The sequence below is a fragment of the Rhinatrema bivittatum genome, chromosome 4, assembly GCF_901001135.1.
Source record: "Rhinatrema bivittatum chromosome 4, aRhiBiv1.1, whole genome shotgun sequence".
Taxonomy (NCBI): domain Eukaryota; kingdom Metazoa; phylum Chordata; class Amphibia; order Gymnophiona; family Rhinatrematidae; genus Rhinatrema; species Rhinatrema bivittatum.
The window spans coordinates 260,042,102-260,058,138 of record NC_042618.1 but is presented as its reverse complement, the minus strand read 5'-3'; the positions used below and the strand labels follow the sequence as shown (position 1 = coordinate 260,058,138).

Here is a 16,037-nt window from a genome sequence, read left to right as displayed (position 1 = left end):
AAAGGGCTTGACATCTATCCTCAATTGCTGTTCCTGTCCATCCAGACCTTATGTCCCTAAAAGGGCTTGACCTGTATCCTTGAATGCTGTACCTGTCTGTCCAGGCCTTATGTCCCTAAAAGGGCTTGACCACTATCCCTGATTGCTGTGCCTGTCCATCCAGGCCTTATGTCCCTAAAATGGATTGATCTCTAATACTGTGCCTATCTGTCCAGGCCTTATGTCTCTAAAAGAGCTTGACCTCTAATGCTGTGCCTGTCCGTCCAGGCATTACGTCCATACAAGGGCTTGACCTCTATCCTTGAAAGCTGTGCCTGCCTGTCTGTCCAGGCTTTACGTTCCTATGAGGACTTGACCTCTATCCTCGAATGCTGTGCCTGCCTGTCCGTCTAGGCTTTATGTCTCTACAAGGGTTTGACCTCGAATGCTGTGCCTGTCCGTCCAGACCTTATGTCCCTAAAAGAGCTTGACCTCTGTCCTCGATTGCTGTGCCTGTCCATCCAGGCCTTATATCCCTAAAAGGGCTTGACCTCTATCCTCGATTGCTGTGCCTGTCCGTCCAGGCCTTATGTCCCTAAAAGGGCTTGACCTCTAATGCTGTGCCTGTCCGTCCAGGCCTTATGTCCCTAAAAGGGCTTGACCTCTAACACTGTGCCTGTCCGTCCAGGCTTTACTTCCCTACGAGGGCTTGACCTCTATCCTCGAATGCTGAGCCTACCTGTCCGTCCAGGATTTACGTCCGTACGAGGGCTTGACTTCTAATCTGAAATGCTGTGCCTGTCCTTCCAGGCCTTACGTCCCTAGAAGGGCTTGAGCTCTAACGCTGTGTCTGTCCGTCCACATTTTGAATGTAAGAACATAAAAAGCTGACTTAAGATGTTTGGAACTTGCATATTTCATATGCTCAATAGTTTTCCTGACCTTCATAATATGGGCCATGTTCCCTAAATCTTTCTTAGGTGCCAACAGTAATGTTTCTAGTACTATAGAAAACTGGTTGTAGTTTCACTCTAGTTCATCCTCTGTCTTCCCATAGTTTACAGAGGCACTGTGTAAACTACATAGTCAACATAGGTTGATATTGTAGATTTGGGCGGGAGATGACATGAGCGCTTTTTTTGGTCCTAACGACTGAACCCTCATTGCAAAGGGAACCCTCAGTCTCTGGCAATTCAAAATGCTAATCCTTCACAGCATGGATCCTTAATTAAAACAAACACGCTTTGAAGTCTCGTGCTCCAATCTAGGGGCCAACCCATTCCGGGGAGCCCTTTCCTGCTCAAATGAAATGGAACTCTCTCCGGGATAGCCGGCCATCCTATCTGTTAGTACCTGTCGACCCATGTTGAACTGCTGTTCACATGGCACCCTGCTCCATATTGCCTTGCTTTGAAAGCTCGTGCTCCACTCTAGGGGCAAACCCATTCCGGGGAATCCTTTCCTGCTCAAAGGAAAGGGAACTCTCCCCGGGGTAGCTAGCCAACCTATCTCTTAGTACCTGTTGACCCATGTTGAACTGCTGTTCACATGGTACCCTCCTCCGCCTCGGCCTTGAAAATTCTTGTTTGTATATATGCTAACTCCACCAGATTTTAAAAGACCAGCGAGAGCTTACTTGACACCAATGGAAACACCCCACTCTAGGGGCGAACCCGTTCTAGGGAGCCCTTTCCTGCACAAAGGAAAGGAAACTCTCCCTGGGGCCAGCCTGTCTTACCCCTATAAAAACCACAGGGACCAGACTAGCTCCGCTATCAGCTTTCTGCTACTCTGCCTTGCTGCCATACACCAGATGACTCACTCAACTTCTTCTGGTGTTCTTGCCACTATCATGGTTCCTCAGTGTGTTGGTTCTAGTCTTTCTGCTTGCTATGTTCCCCCTTCATTGTGCTGTAGGATGTTGATGCCACTTGTCTTGCCACTTTGCTTGTCATGCTGCCTTCGAGGGTTCATGCATCTGTTATTGGTGCTCTCTTTTGAAGCTATGGTGTGTTTTTTACACTCTCGCTGCTGCTTTGCTCCTCTGTTAAAGCACACTTGCCACTCCTGGTACCCCTTTGCCCCTTTAAAGTGCCTTAGACTATTCATACCACTTTGGTGCCACTTTGCCACAGTCTAAGTACCTTGGAGCTCTTTTCTCATTCTGATGATTGCTCCCCAGAAGTTTCATCAGAATTGATAAGAAAACTCCAATTCTGCAGCCAAAAATAGGCTGCAAATACTTCACCCATTGACTTTAATGGGAAATCGGAAAATGAATAAAACAAATCAACAAATTGGTTTTCCCCCCTATGAAACAAATGCAACGGATTTGGGTGCCGGCGAAACGAATACCAAATCAAAACAAATTTTTTACTTCTGCACATCCCTACTACTTATTAGAGATGTGATTCAGCTGAACCTTTTAGTTCAGCCTTCATTATTGGCCCACCATGGGAAATTTCATTTCCCGCGGTTCGGGCCAATTTTCTTTTGGCTGTCATGAACCGAAAAAAAAACCAAAAAACCCCAGCTCTTAAGATTTAATTAATTACAATCCCCCACCCTGCTGACCCCCCCCCAAAAAAACTTGCCTAAAGTCCCTGGTGGTCCAGTGGGGGTCCCGGGAGCGATCTCCCACTCTCGGGCCGTCAGCTGCCAGTAAACAAAATGGCGCCGGTGGCCCTTTCCCCTTACCATATGACAGGGGCTATCGGTGCCATTGGCTGGCCTCTGTAACAATGGGCGGCTGGCGCCAACTTAAAAAATGGTGCAGGTCATCCATTGCTCCTACCATGTGACTGGGGCCGGCCAATTTCACCGTTAGCCCGTCACATGGCAAGGGCAAAGGGCCATCAGTGCCATTTTGATTAGTGGCATCCGACAGTCCGATAGGGGGAGATCACTCTGGGACCCCGCTGGACCACCAGGGACATTCGATGAGTCTTGGGGGGGAGGTCAGGCAAGTCTTGGGGGGTCAGGAGGGTTGTATTAAATGAAATTTGAAGGGTTGGGGTGGATTTGGGGATTTTTTATTTATGTGCCCTTTCTGCCCCACAAAAACGATAAGAAAACCACATGAAATTTTGTGTGGTTTTCCCATTGTTTTGGCAACCCCCCGAAATGTGACGAAATAGGAAATATCGTCTATATTTCCTATTTCGTCGCAAACTAATGCACATCCCTACTACTTAAAACATTTTTCCCTCTGACACATATTTGAAAAATAACCACAGATCTGAGAAAACATAAGATTCACAATATTATAGGAGAGTCTGACAACTTAATCCAGGATTCAAATCCTGCTTATGCTCCTTGTGACTTGGGCAAATCACTTCCACCTCCACTGCCTCAGGTGCAAAATTACGGAGTCATTTATAAAGCATTTTTACCTTAGACAGAGAATGGGAGAAAAGCCTTAGTAAATCAAGCCTGTAGATTGTAAACCCTCCAGGAACAGGAGATAGCTACTGTACCTGAATGTAATCTACTTTGAAGTGTCATGAAAGGTAGAATATACATGAACACAAAAGCAATCAGCATTAGAGAGACAAAAATAGCTTGGAGAATCAATAATATAATAATTAGGTGTTCTATGAATGCAAAGAAATGACTGGGATTATAGGTGAGTATCCAGACAAATCCCAGTCATTTTTCTGCAGTTAAAAAGTTTTGATGAAATCAAGCCACATTCTCTTCACAAAGGCATGATGTTCCTTTTTAGGTGAAGGAATTACAGTGGATGAGCTAAACAGTTATGGAACTAGAACTGGCATACATTGTTTTATAGGGATAGATCTGGAATGAATTGACATTTTGGAACTGATAATTGTGTCTCAGTACTGAGAAGTTGTTGGTGCCAACAAAGATGTAGTGACTCTACTTGTTGATGGCACCATTAAAATGTCTGCACCAAAGAATGATTGCGCTGAAGAGCCAGATGTATTGCTGGACCTTGGCTCCTGCATGTTCCCATACTGAAGAGTGCAACATTCTCCTTATTTGCCAGTGGAAGGATGGCACCTCTGCTGAGACTTCTCTGAGTCATGATGCCTAGCATGAAAGGACTCCACATTTTTTTATTTAGGTAATGGTCCCCCAGTTGTTAATAATTTCCTCTCCACTGCCAAGGAGAAGGCTTGAGGAAGCTCCAAAAAATTTTTCAGCATGTGATTTTTGACTTTTCTGTCTCTGGAGGACAGACAAGCAGAGGCAGCACAGTTAGGGCCAAGATATTGAACACAGCAGTCATGCTGGTCAGACAAAGACAACTTGTGGGAGCAATGTGGGTATCTTTTGAAACCCAGTTTTTGTCCACCATTGAGAAGAGAGCTGAGGCTCAGTTGAACTCAATTTTGAACAAATATTTGACAAAAAAGGTTTGGAGACTTGTTAAGAAAAAGAAAGTAAACAAAATCATTTTATAAAATAAATTAAGAAAAATCCCAAAGGCAACAGTTTGAAGATCAGCTAGGAAAGAGAGCAAAACCCATCATTTTGCACAAGCGAAAGAAAAAAAGAAACATCACAGGATGCCTGAGTATGCTCAGAAAAACCTTGTTTTTTCTGAAATCTGAGAGAGCTTTTCCCTCTTGATATTATTAGAAAAAGTCAAGAGTGCAAAAAGCATAACGACAAGTCATATATCCTTACTCAAAGAGAAGATGTGAATCAATAATATCAATGTCCACAAGAGTGTATTCACAAGCACAATACTTTACTTCAAATCCAAAGAATGATCTTAAATGTCCAATTGTTAAATACAGACAGTTGTCAAGAAGAGACAGTAATACCCAGCCCCAACATTTCCCTCCTGTGCCAGAGGGATGCTTTTTTGTTCTGGTCTGACATTATTACAGGGTTTTTTTTTTCCAGTTTTTTTGACTGGCTCATTTCTTGTGATTCACATTTCTCTTTTCAATTTGATAATATTAAGATATCTTTTCTAGACATATTGATTACTATTCAGAATGACCAGTTAACCTCATTGATTTTCAAGAAAATGACAGATAAGAACACACTACTACTTTTATAGCAGCAATCACCCATGCTCACTGAGCCAAATATATTCCTGTGGGTCAACTTTTCAGCTGTGCCATTTGTGTACTTCTCAGAAAAGACCTTTTTACAACTTGTCTAGCATATGCCAAATAATTTTTTTTCTCACAATTATCTACTACATATTGTTAAGAGAGCCTTTAAATGGGCTGTCTTTATTAACCAGGAGTTCTTTTTTCTTCCACATACGCTTTTAGAGGAAGACAGACTTGCATGTGTTCATTCATATTCTGGATACACTCATGCGATTTGCAGCATAAGAAAATTATTCCTTACCTGTTAATTTTCATTCCTGTAGTACCCACTGTCTGTAGTCAAGACAGTGGGTTATGTCCCCCTTCCAGCAGATGGAGTCAGAGAGAAGCTTGAAAGGAGCCCCTATATAAGCAGGTGCACCCTCTGCACCCCTTCAGTATTCAGAATATCAAAGCATAGAGAAAACATTGGATGGATCAAGTACACCAGCACTGTGCAACTAGAACAGAGGTAGAAAAAAGCAAGCAAAATGTGCAAACAATAAAAAGAACTTGCAAAGAGAACCATGTAACATTAACTGTCAAGAATAGATGTATACCACAGCTAAGAGACAATCCCAACCCCATATAATCTTAGGGAGGACATCTGGACTGATCCGTGGTACTAAAGGAACGAAAATTAGCAGGTAAGGAATAATTTTCTTTTCCCTGTACGTACCCGGATCAGTCCAGACAGTGGGATGTACCAAAACTTCCCTATGTAGGGTGGGCCCCTGAAAGCCCTGCTCGAATGACTTGAGCGCCAAAAGAGCCAAACCCCAGTGATTGAAGATTTAAGTGATAGTGCTGTGCAAACGTATGTAGCGATTTCCAGGTGGCAGCACAGCAGATCTCCTGTGGCGAAACCGCCTGTCTTTCTGCCCAGGTAGTGACTTGAGCTTGAAGCGAATGAGCCTTAATCCCCTCTGGAGGTGGTCGACCTGTTCCCACATATGCGGAGACAATCGCGTCCTTTTACCACCGAGCAATGGAGGTTTTAGAAGTCTTGCTGCCCTTCTTGTGGCCGCTCCAGAGGATGAAGAGGAGGTCCGATAAGAGGAAATTGTTGGTCACTTTCAAATAGCGAATAAGAACGCGTTTGACATCAAGGCGGCAGAGCTCTCTGGGGTCTTCCTGCAAGAAGGATAGAAGTTCCACCAATTGATTCACATGGAATGTTGATACCAATTTCGGCAGAAAAGATGGAACTGTGGTCAAGGACACCCCTGAATCTGTGAAACAGAGGTAGGGCTCCCTGCAGGAGAGGACTTGAAGCTCCGAGATCCTGCGGGCAGAAGTAATGGCCACCAGGAAGACTCTTGAGCGTTAAATCCTTAAACATAGCACTCTTTAACGGTTCGAAAGGGGGACCGGCCAGGACCCAGAGTACTAATTTGAGGCTCCAGGAAGGGCATAGAGCATGGACTGGAAGTTTCACATGCTTGACCCCCCTTTAGAAAATGAACTATGTCAGGATAAGAGGACAGAGGGGCCCCGTCTAGATGTCTGCTGAGAGAACCGAGGGCTGCCACCTGTACTCGGAGATAATTGTAGGCTATACCCTTTTCCAGACCCCGCTGCAGGAAAGACAGGATTTGAGCTATTGAAGCATGACGATGAGCCAAATTGATGGAGTCACATCAGGCCTCAAAAACCTTCCATACTCTGATGTAGGAGAGGGACGTTGATGTCTTTTTGGCCTTGAGGAGGGTTGAGATAACACTCTCCTGGTAACCTCATCTTCTTAACCTGCGCCTCTCAAAAGCCAGGCCGCAAGACAGAATCGATCTGCCCCAAGCAAAGAGGATCGTCCACCTTGAGGTTGATCAGATCCGCAAACCACGGTCTCCGCAGCCATTTGGGCGCTACTAGGATTATGGGTCCCTGGTGGCTTTCAATTCTCTGGATTACCTTTCCCACCAGGGGCCATGGTGGAAACACGTACAGCAGGAGATGGTGAAGCCGTGGTAGGACCAGGGCATCTACTCCTTCCGCGCCGTATTCTCTTCTGCGACTGAAGAAGCGCAGAGCCTTCGCATTCCTTTGTGTAGCCATGAGGTCCATGTGGGGGTTTCCCCACCAATGGAAGCGAAGAGTCGTCGCATCCTCCAAGATTTCCCACTCTCCGGGATTTATGTGCTGTGTGCTTAGGAAATCCGCTTGCACATTGTCCACCCCGGCTATGTGGGACGCTGCTAGGCAAGAGAGATGACACTCCACCCAAGTCATGAGCTTGTCAGCTTCCAGAGAGACGTGATGGCTCCTCGTCCCTCCTTGGTGATTGATGTACGCAATTGTGGTCGCGTTGTCAGAGAGAATCCTCACAGCCCGATGGTGAACAAGGGGGAGGAAATGCTTCAAAACCAGGCAGACTGCTCTGATTTCCAGACAATTTATCAGCCAAGATTCCTGAACAGACGCCCACTGCCCCTGGTTCGCTAACTGTTGACACACAGCCCCCCATCCCGAGAGGCTGGTGGCCGTGGTGACGATTTCCCACTGAGGGACCTCCAGGTCCACTCCCTTCAGCACCAAACCAGACTGTCCTTGGCAAGATCCGATAAGGGCAGGATGGCCTGAAACTCCTGTGACTCCGGTTTCCAGTGGGAGAGTAAAGCTCTCTGCAATGGTCGCATATGAGCAAAGGCCCAAAGAACCAAATCGATATTTGAAGCCATAGAGCCCAGAAGTTGGATACAGTCCCATGCCGAGGGGAGTGGAAGGCAACTGAAGCTCTGTACCTGAGAGATGAGGGACCGGGCCCAATCCGGGCGAAGAAAAACCTTGCCCATGCTGGTGTCGAAGTGTGCTCCTAAGAAGTAGAGAGATTGTGAATGAGTGAGGCTGCTCTTGGCGAAATTGACCACCCATCCTAGGGAGTGGAGGAGCTGTAGGACTTTCTTGACGGCCTGTAGACATAGGTCCCTGGTCTTTGCCCGAATGAGCCAGTCATCCAGGTAGGGATGGACCAGAATTACATCCCTCCATAGGGCCGCTGCCACCACCACCATGACCTTGGTGAAGGTGCGGGGAGCAGTTGTGAGTCCGAAGGGTGGAGCATGGAACTGGAAATGTTGTCCCAGTATCTTGAGGTGCAGGAAATGCTGATGCTCCTGGAAGATCGGAAGATGGAGATAAGCCTCTGTCAGATCCAGGGAAGCCAGAAACTCCCCCCCCCCCCCCCCCCCTGTGAACTGCCACAATGACGGACCGCAACGTTTCCATCCTGAAACGAGGGCTCTGTTGACCATCTTGAGATCGAGGATTGGTCAGAAGGATCCTTCCTTTTTGGGGACCATGAAGTAAACGGAATAATGGCCTGATCCTTGCTCCTCTGGTGGGACCGGAAGAATGGCTCCCAGAGCTAAAAGCCTGTCTAGCGTCTGACGCACGATGAGTTGTTTTTTCGCTGGTCCACACGGGGAGAAAAGGAACATTTCTCTTAATGGTCGAGAAAATTATAAAGCGTAGCCGTGCTGTATAATGTCCAGGACCTGGTGATATGATGTGATCTTGACCCACTCCTCGTAGAATAGACGAAGACGTCCCCCTATCCTGGGCATCGAGGAGTGGGCAAGCACAGCTTCATTGCGAAGACTTGGATGAACCCCCCTGGGAGAGATTATCTCAGGTAGGTCTGCGACCTCGAAAGGAATGTGACCAGGACTGGGACCGAGTTGAAGGCTGCCTCTGAGAGTCCGGCCGAGACTGGCGAAAACGACGTTGACCCCTGAAGCGACTTCTGGAAGAGCTGAATGGCCTGAAATTCCGTGGTCGGTCCTCAGGCAACTTATGCACCTTATTCTCCCCGAGGGGCTTAATGATATGCTCCAGGTCTTCTCCAAAGAGCAACTTCCCTTTAAAAGGTAGAGATCCCAGGTGCTGCTTGGATGAAGAATCCGCTGACCAATTGCGAAGCCAAAGGAGGCGTCGAGCAGATACTGCGGAGACCATTGATCTGGCCAACTCTCGGAGAAGGTCGTATAGCGCATCTGCTCCGTAAGCTATGACAGACTCCAAACGCTCCGCCTGCTGCGCCTCCTCCGGAGGCAGATCTTGTGCACCGAACAGGTGTTGAAACCAGCAGAGTCCCGTACGTTGCATGAGAGAACTGCAGATAGCGGCCCTGACCCCCAGGGCAGACACCTCAAAAATCCACTTGAGGTAGACTTCGAGCTTTCGGTCTTGGAGATCCCGGAGAGCAGCTCCACCCGTGACTGGGATAGTCGTCTGTTTAGTGACCGCAGTCACCGACGAGTCTACTTTGGGTACCTTGAGGAACTCGAGGTATTCTTCAGGGAGGGGATAGAGTTTGTCCATAGCTCTGCCGACTCTGAGAGTGGAATCAGGAATGTCCCATTCCCTGGACAACAACTGGAGAAGCAACTCGTGGAAAGGAAAAGTCCTTGCTGGTGGGTGTAGCCCTGCTAGGACGGGATCCCGCTTCTTAGCCGCAGTACTGGTTCCAGGGGTATCCTCCGGAGCATCGATATCTAATTCCCTCAGGACATGGGGAATTAGAGAATCCAATTCTTCCCTTTGGAAAAGGCGCAGGACCCTAGGGTCATCTCCCTCGACCTGTATGTGCGCCACCTGATCATCCAAATCAGGATCAGGTAAGGTAGGCAGCAAAGGGTCCTGAAATGCAGGAGCTGGACCACTGGGCTGTGGGGCCAGATGGACCCTGGAGGACCCTGGGGCAATCCCAGACCCTGTGTTATCGCTAGGTAGCTCTAATCTAATTTGCTTGGGAGGAGGTGATCTGGGTACTGGCTCTTGCTGCTGTCCCAGCCGAGCTAGATAAGCATTGTGGAGGAGAAGAACAAAATCCGTCGAAAACAGCCCAGGAGGAGGGGGGAGAGGACCCATGGTGGGGGAGCCCCCAACAAGGCCCCCGAGGCTGCAGTGAGATTCGGAGGGTCCACGGGGGTGAGAAGAGGCAGAGACGGTGAAATTCCGAGCTCTGAGTTCCCCGCGGGCAGCGCTGGAGTAGCCGGTTCAGAAAACAAAATGGCCGCCGTTCCCACACTAGATGGGAACGGTCCCCGTCCCCCCCCCACGGAGGTCGGCATGACTGTGAACGCGCTGCCGATGGAGTAGCTGGGCTCGAGGGACCCTCCCCACTGGGGAGGCACCTGGAGCAAAGGCCTTCTCTGGAGAGCCTCGACCCGGGCTCTCCGCAGGCTCCACATTGCGAAAATCGCGGCATGGGGGGAGGGAGACAGGCTCTATGAATAAGAAATCACCCCCAAATGCAGTCTAGAGCAGGAATAAACCTCCGCTCAAATACCAACGACTTTAGAAAACTCCCTCTGAAATCTCCTCCTGTTTGTCTTTTTTTTTTTTTTGAGCAGAGTAATGTCGTCTCTCTGCTAGTGCTGCCCCGAGGAAAATGGCTTCTCAGGGCAGTGAGTCGTTGGAAGAAGGGGGAGTGGTTGGACCACCAATTATCACCCCAGAAAGTGACAGAAAAACATTCAGACCTGAGAAGAAAATCATACAGAACTTACCCTGAGTACCAAAAACAATGCAAAAATATGGAAACAGTTCTGCCTGCAAGTCTGCTAGTGCCCTGGCACTGAGGACTCTGACTAACTTCTTACAGTCTGAATCTCTTTTTTTTTTTTAATTAAACTTGATCCATCCAAGAGAAGAACAAAAGCCAACAAGAAAGAAGAAAGCTAGTGTTCTAAAACCAGAAGAAAGAAAGGAGGGGATTGCAGGTTCTAAACCTCGCATCTGCTGGAGTCAGAGGAATACTGAAGGGGCACAGAGGGTGCACCTGCTTATATAGGGGCTCCTTTCAAGTTTCTCTCTGACTCCATCTGCTGGAAGGGGGAAATAACCCACTGTCTGGACTGATCCGGGTATGTACAGGAAATGTATGCTGCCATTGATCCACCCTTGAGCCTATACACATTTTTCAGAGGCACCACAAATTCACTCAGCATCCTCCTCTGCCTTCGTTGATATAGGTCATGCTTCTTGCAGATCCTGTCGGGCTTGCAATTTCTCCCTAACATTAACATCTTTCATCCATCCCACTACTGGATGTCTATACCATTTAAACCACTCCACTGACTATAACTCGACAGGAGTTTTATATGTTTCAATGTCCCTGTCATTTGTTATACATTTAATCAATAACACCGATACTCCCTTGTTCTATAATCATACTCAAATGACAACAAGAGAAACTTACTGTTATGCTCACCAATTCATCAATTCATATATGGTCTTGTATTCTTTGAATTATTTTATTTCAAATTAATGACTATAAATAATTTCTCAATATTTTCATATGCTTAAATTATTCACATTTTTAAATTATCCATTCACACTTCATTCACACCATTCCCATACGCCCCTACACTTCCCCAAACATCATAAAATACCCATTTTTCACACAGTATAAAAACATCCTCACTCATTGAATAACCAAAGACTATCTACTTATGCACCTCATAGATTTTATCCCTAGGATAGTACCATGTGTGTCAAACCTCCTGATCCTATATACATTCACTTATTCCTAGCTTATTATCAATATTCCTTCAGCAGTCGCAGATCATCAATTCTTCATTGTGCAAATGTTAACAACAACTTCAAAAGTCAAACAACTTCAAAAGCCCGACGCCATGGCTTTTCGGCGGCGTCCCGCCTGCATCAGGAGCACTTTGAATTCACACTTAAATCCACAGTGGAATGTCCAATGACTCGGTGTATCAAAAAATCACTTTCATCCGAACTGCTTTTCAATGTTTCACTTCCAATGTTGCACGGCTGTGCATGAGACTTTGTATCCGCTGTTTTGTTACCAATATCTCATGGCCATACACGGAGCTTTCTTTCAAGATTTCTCTCGTGCTTAAAGTGGTTTTGAACTTCCACCGTTTCCAGGTTATCTGCTCTCATTCAACCACACCCATCTCGGACAAGGAGATGGGTGCGGTTGAATGAGAGCAGATAACCTAGAAACGGTGGAAGTTCAAAACCACTTTAAGCACGAGAGAAATCTTGAAAGAACTTATTGATAATAAGCTAGGAATAAGTGAATGTATATAGGATCAGGAGGTTTGACATACATGGTACTATCCTAGGGATAAAATCTATTAGATGCATAAGTAGATAGTCTTTGGTTATTCAATGAGGGAGGATGTTTTTATACTGTGTGAAAAATGGGTATTTTATGATGTTTGGGGAAGTGTAGGGGCGTATGGGAATGGTGTGAATGAAGTGTGAATGGATAACGTAAATATGTGAATAATTTAAGCATATGAAAATATTGAGAAATTTTTTATAGTCATTAATTTGAAATAAAATAATTCAAAGAATACAAGACCATATATGAATTGATGAATTGGTGAGCATAACAGTAAGTTTCTCTTGTTGTCATTTGAGTATAATTTGTTATACATTAACAAAACCATTTGTGAGATTAAAACTAGGATCCTTGAACAAGCCGGTAACACTTAACTTGAGAAGCGATGCTCCCCTTGTAACTCACGGGCTTTAGTGACGCCATTCCCTTGCTGATTTAAAGTTCTTCATTTTTGAACAGTACTCACCATGTACTTGGGGTGGGAACTTTCCCCAGCATCTCCTGCACCTTGAATAATGTTGCATTTTCACAATGAACACTTTTCATTCTTCAGGCTTGAATTCAGAAATTGAATGGATTGCCTGCTTGTAATACTTTTCATATTTACTCTAACTCAATTGGCTCCTCTCTATTAAGTTTTACATACCTGCAGCTTTCCTCTCTAGTATCTGGCTGTTAGGATATATTTACTGTTTGATCTATTGCAGGAATGAAACTGCTGTCACCTGTCAATGTAAACAATTTCTTACATGTTGAAACTGTTTCTCCATTGCCTTGAATATTGAATGAATTGACTGCTTGCTTGTAATGCTATTCTTGTTTTTCTACTGGCTTTCACTTTCTGGTTAATGATTGGTTCTCTTCTTTCAAGTGATGTGCATCCCATTTTGGTACTCTTTTTTACTGTTCATATGCCTTTCGTCTTCATGTTTTAGCTACAATGAGAATGCTATTTTGTTCGCTGTTGCTGTTGCTGCCTGTTAGTGTAAGTAGTTTTTCTTATATTTAAGCAAGTTTTCTCCTTCACTGCTATATTTTATTATTGATTATTGATGCCTATTTTATGTCTACTCACTTTTTGATTATATATTTAAAATTTTCTTTCTGTTATTTTGCCAGATGTCTGTCTCCTCCTGAGAAAGCAGTCTGCCAAACATGGCTCATGTCAGGGCTGGGACATGCTGTCTCTTCTTGACAACTGGCTTTTTTAAAATATTTAACTTTTAAGTTCATTCTTTGGATTTTAGATAAAGCTTTCTGCTTGTGAACACACTCTTAAGGACACTGATATTATTGGTGTTCATCTTCTCTTTGAGTAAGGATACTGGATAATAAAACCCATCCGTGTAGCTAATTATTATGCTGCTTGACCACAATGGAGTATTTTCTCACACTCTTTAAAATTTAGCCCCTAATATTATTGATTTTAAAATGAATCACTTTAAAATTAAAGATAAAAGATATATTTTAAGACACATTTTTCTTGCTGTTGTGTTTCTTTTTACCTGAGGTAGCACTGCTGGTCCATGTCCTGCCAACCTCTGCAAGGAGCTGACCTGAGGAACTTTAATGGGCACTGCAGCGATAGTTCCCATAGTCTGTCCAGAGTAATAACACAACAAAAAAAGGAAAAAGAAAACAACTTTTATTAGTTTTTTGTTTTGAAAAAATGCTACCTCAGAATATTTGCAAGGTGCTGTAATTACGTGTATATGCTTAAAATGCTTCTGAAAAACAACTCTGGAGATTGTAAGCATAAAAGTGTGTGCTGAAGCAATTACATCGATGGTGGGGGTGGAAGGGAAATAGAACCAAGGGACAAGAGTAACAGATAAGTATGAAAAAATAAGTGTGAAAGCTTGGTGGGCAGACTGGATGGACCGTTTGGTCTTCTTCTGCCATCATTTCTTTTTTTTTAATTTATAACTTTTTATTGGCCACGTATCCACAGCCTATACAAGATTCCACTAGCATGAGTAAACAGAACATGTACAAAAACAATTATGAAAAGTGAAAGGCAATAACATCATCAAGAACACGTCGCCATGATAGGTTTTTAACCCTAAGTTCCCCCCCTCCCCCTCCCCCCACTGAGGTGTACCACTGTTGTCCTACAAGCAGTATTTAGGTATATCGATGCACAATTACAGTTACAGCCATGAACAAGACAAGTAAAGGGTAGCTGAGTATCACCGCCCAAAATAAGGCATCATAGCTCAGGGCAAAACTCAGGCATGCTAGATTGTCACATGCTACCAGCCTCCCGTATTATTTTGCATCCATCTATCATAAAATCCCCATATCCTGGAAAAAATATGTACAGACTTATTTTTATAGGCAGTAATCCGCCCAAGGTTATGCATATTTCGGACCTCTGCCTGTACCATCAATAGGGTAGGTACCTTTGTGTCTTTCCAATATTGTGCAATGAGGCATCTGGTCGCTGTAACCACATACTTAATAAAGTAATTATGAAACTTATAAATGTCTTTAAGGTTGTCATTCAACAATGCCTGAGACGGCGTCAATCGAACTGTAATGCGTAAAATAGTTGTAATCCAAGCAGAAATCATGAGCCACAGGGACCGAATCCTAGGACAAGTCCACCATAAATGAAAAAATGTTCCTTTTTCCCCACAGTTCTTCCAGCACAGTCCGGAAGAGCTCGGCCTCATATGTTGTAGCTGGGCAGGTGTGATATACCAGCGAAAGAACACTTTGTATCCATTCTCGATATGTTTAACAGAAATTAGTCCCTTCCGCAGGCCCTGAAACACCCGCAGCCAGTCCTCTCGGGTCCAGTCACAATTTAAGTCTGTTTGCCAAGCTCTAACATGAGATGCTGAAATGGAGAAACCACTACTCAATAAGCCATAAATGTTAGAAATATGTTTATCCACCTTATTAGCCTGTCGGCACATGCTTTCAAATGTGGGTATCCCTTTTATCAAATCATTTGTAACCTGGTTACTATTGTAAAAATGTAGAACTTGCAAGTATTTAAACAGATCAGCAAGCATCAACTTATGTCGGACACGCAGCGTCTGGAAGGGGAGTAGCCCCCCAGGCGTCCACACATGAGACCATTGCGTGATCCCACTAGAAATCCAATGGGAGAAAGCCAAAGGATGTCCAGCAGGCCGAAAGGCCTTATGATGGAATAAATGGGTGCTGTGAAAACATTTTTGCATTCCAACTAAATGTTTTCTCCATTGTTCCCAAAGCGATAACGTGACCTCTACCGTATCAGGTAGCTGCCCGCTCTGGGGCCATGTAGCCCGCCTCTGCCACAGAAGCGCAGTAATAGGCATATCCCCTATGAGTGCTTGCTCCAACTGTACCCAAGGCTTGCTAGGGTTAGTCTGATGCCATTCTACAGCTGCTTTAAGATGAGCAGCTCCCTGATATCGAGCTAGATTAGGCATTCCCAAGCCGCCCTGCAGCCGGGGCAAATATAAAGTCTGCTTCGCAATACGAGCTCGTCTGCCTTTCCACAAATATTTATTCAATCGGGTCTGCCATTTGTTCAGAAGCTTAGCTGGGACCATAATAGGCAAGGTTTGCAGTAAGTACAGCACCCGGGGAAGAATATTCATTTTAACCGCCGCCAATCTCCCTAGCCAAGATATATGGTAACGGTCCCACTCTTCGAGGTCTTTATAAATTTTTGCCATTAAAGGCGGGTAGTTGAGTTGGAACAAGCTATCACTCACCCCCAAATAAACTCCCGGATATTTCAATTTTTTCCGAGCCCATTTAAAAGGGAAGCTGTGCTGTATCTGTGCTTCCATTCCCAGGGGTAAAGACACGTTAAGCAATTCGGATTTATCCCAATTAATGGTAAACCCCGAAACAGAGCTAAATGTAGTGAGTTCTTTAGAGAC

General features: G+C 45.0%; 1 protein-coding gene across 1 annotated transcript in view; it reads right to left on the bottom strand.

Annotated features, from left to right (window-relative positions):
- Positions 1-16,037, bottom strand: part of PHF21B (PHD finger protein 21B) — an 888,545-nt gene that overhangs the window by 352,892 nt on the left and 519,616 nt on the right. The window contains exon 5 of the mRNA XM_029600063.1: positions 13,659-13,751. Within this exon, the coding sequence (XP_029455923.1) occupies positions 13,659-13,751 (93 nt within the window). The remainder of the gene's footprint in view (positions 1-13,658; positions 13,752-16,037) is intronic.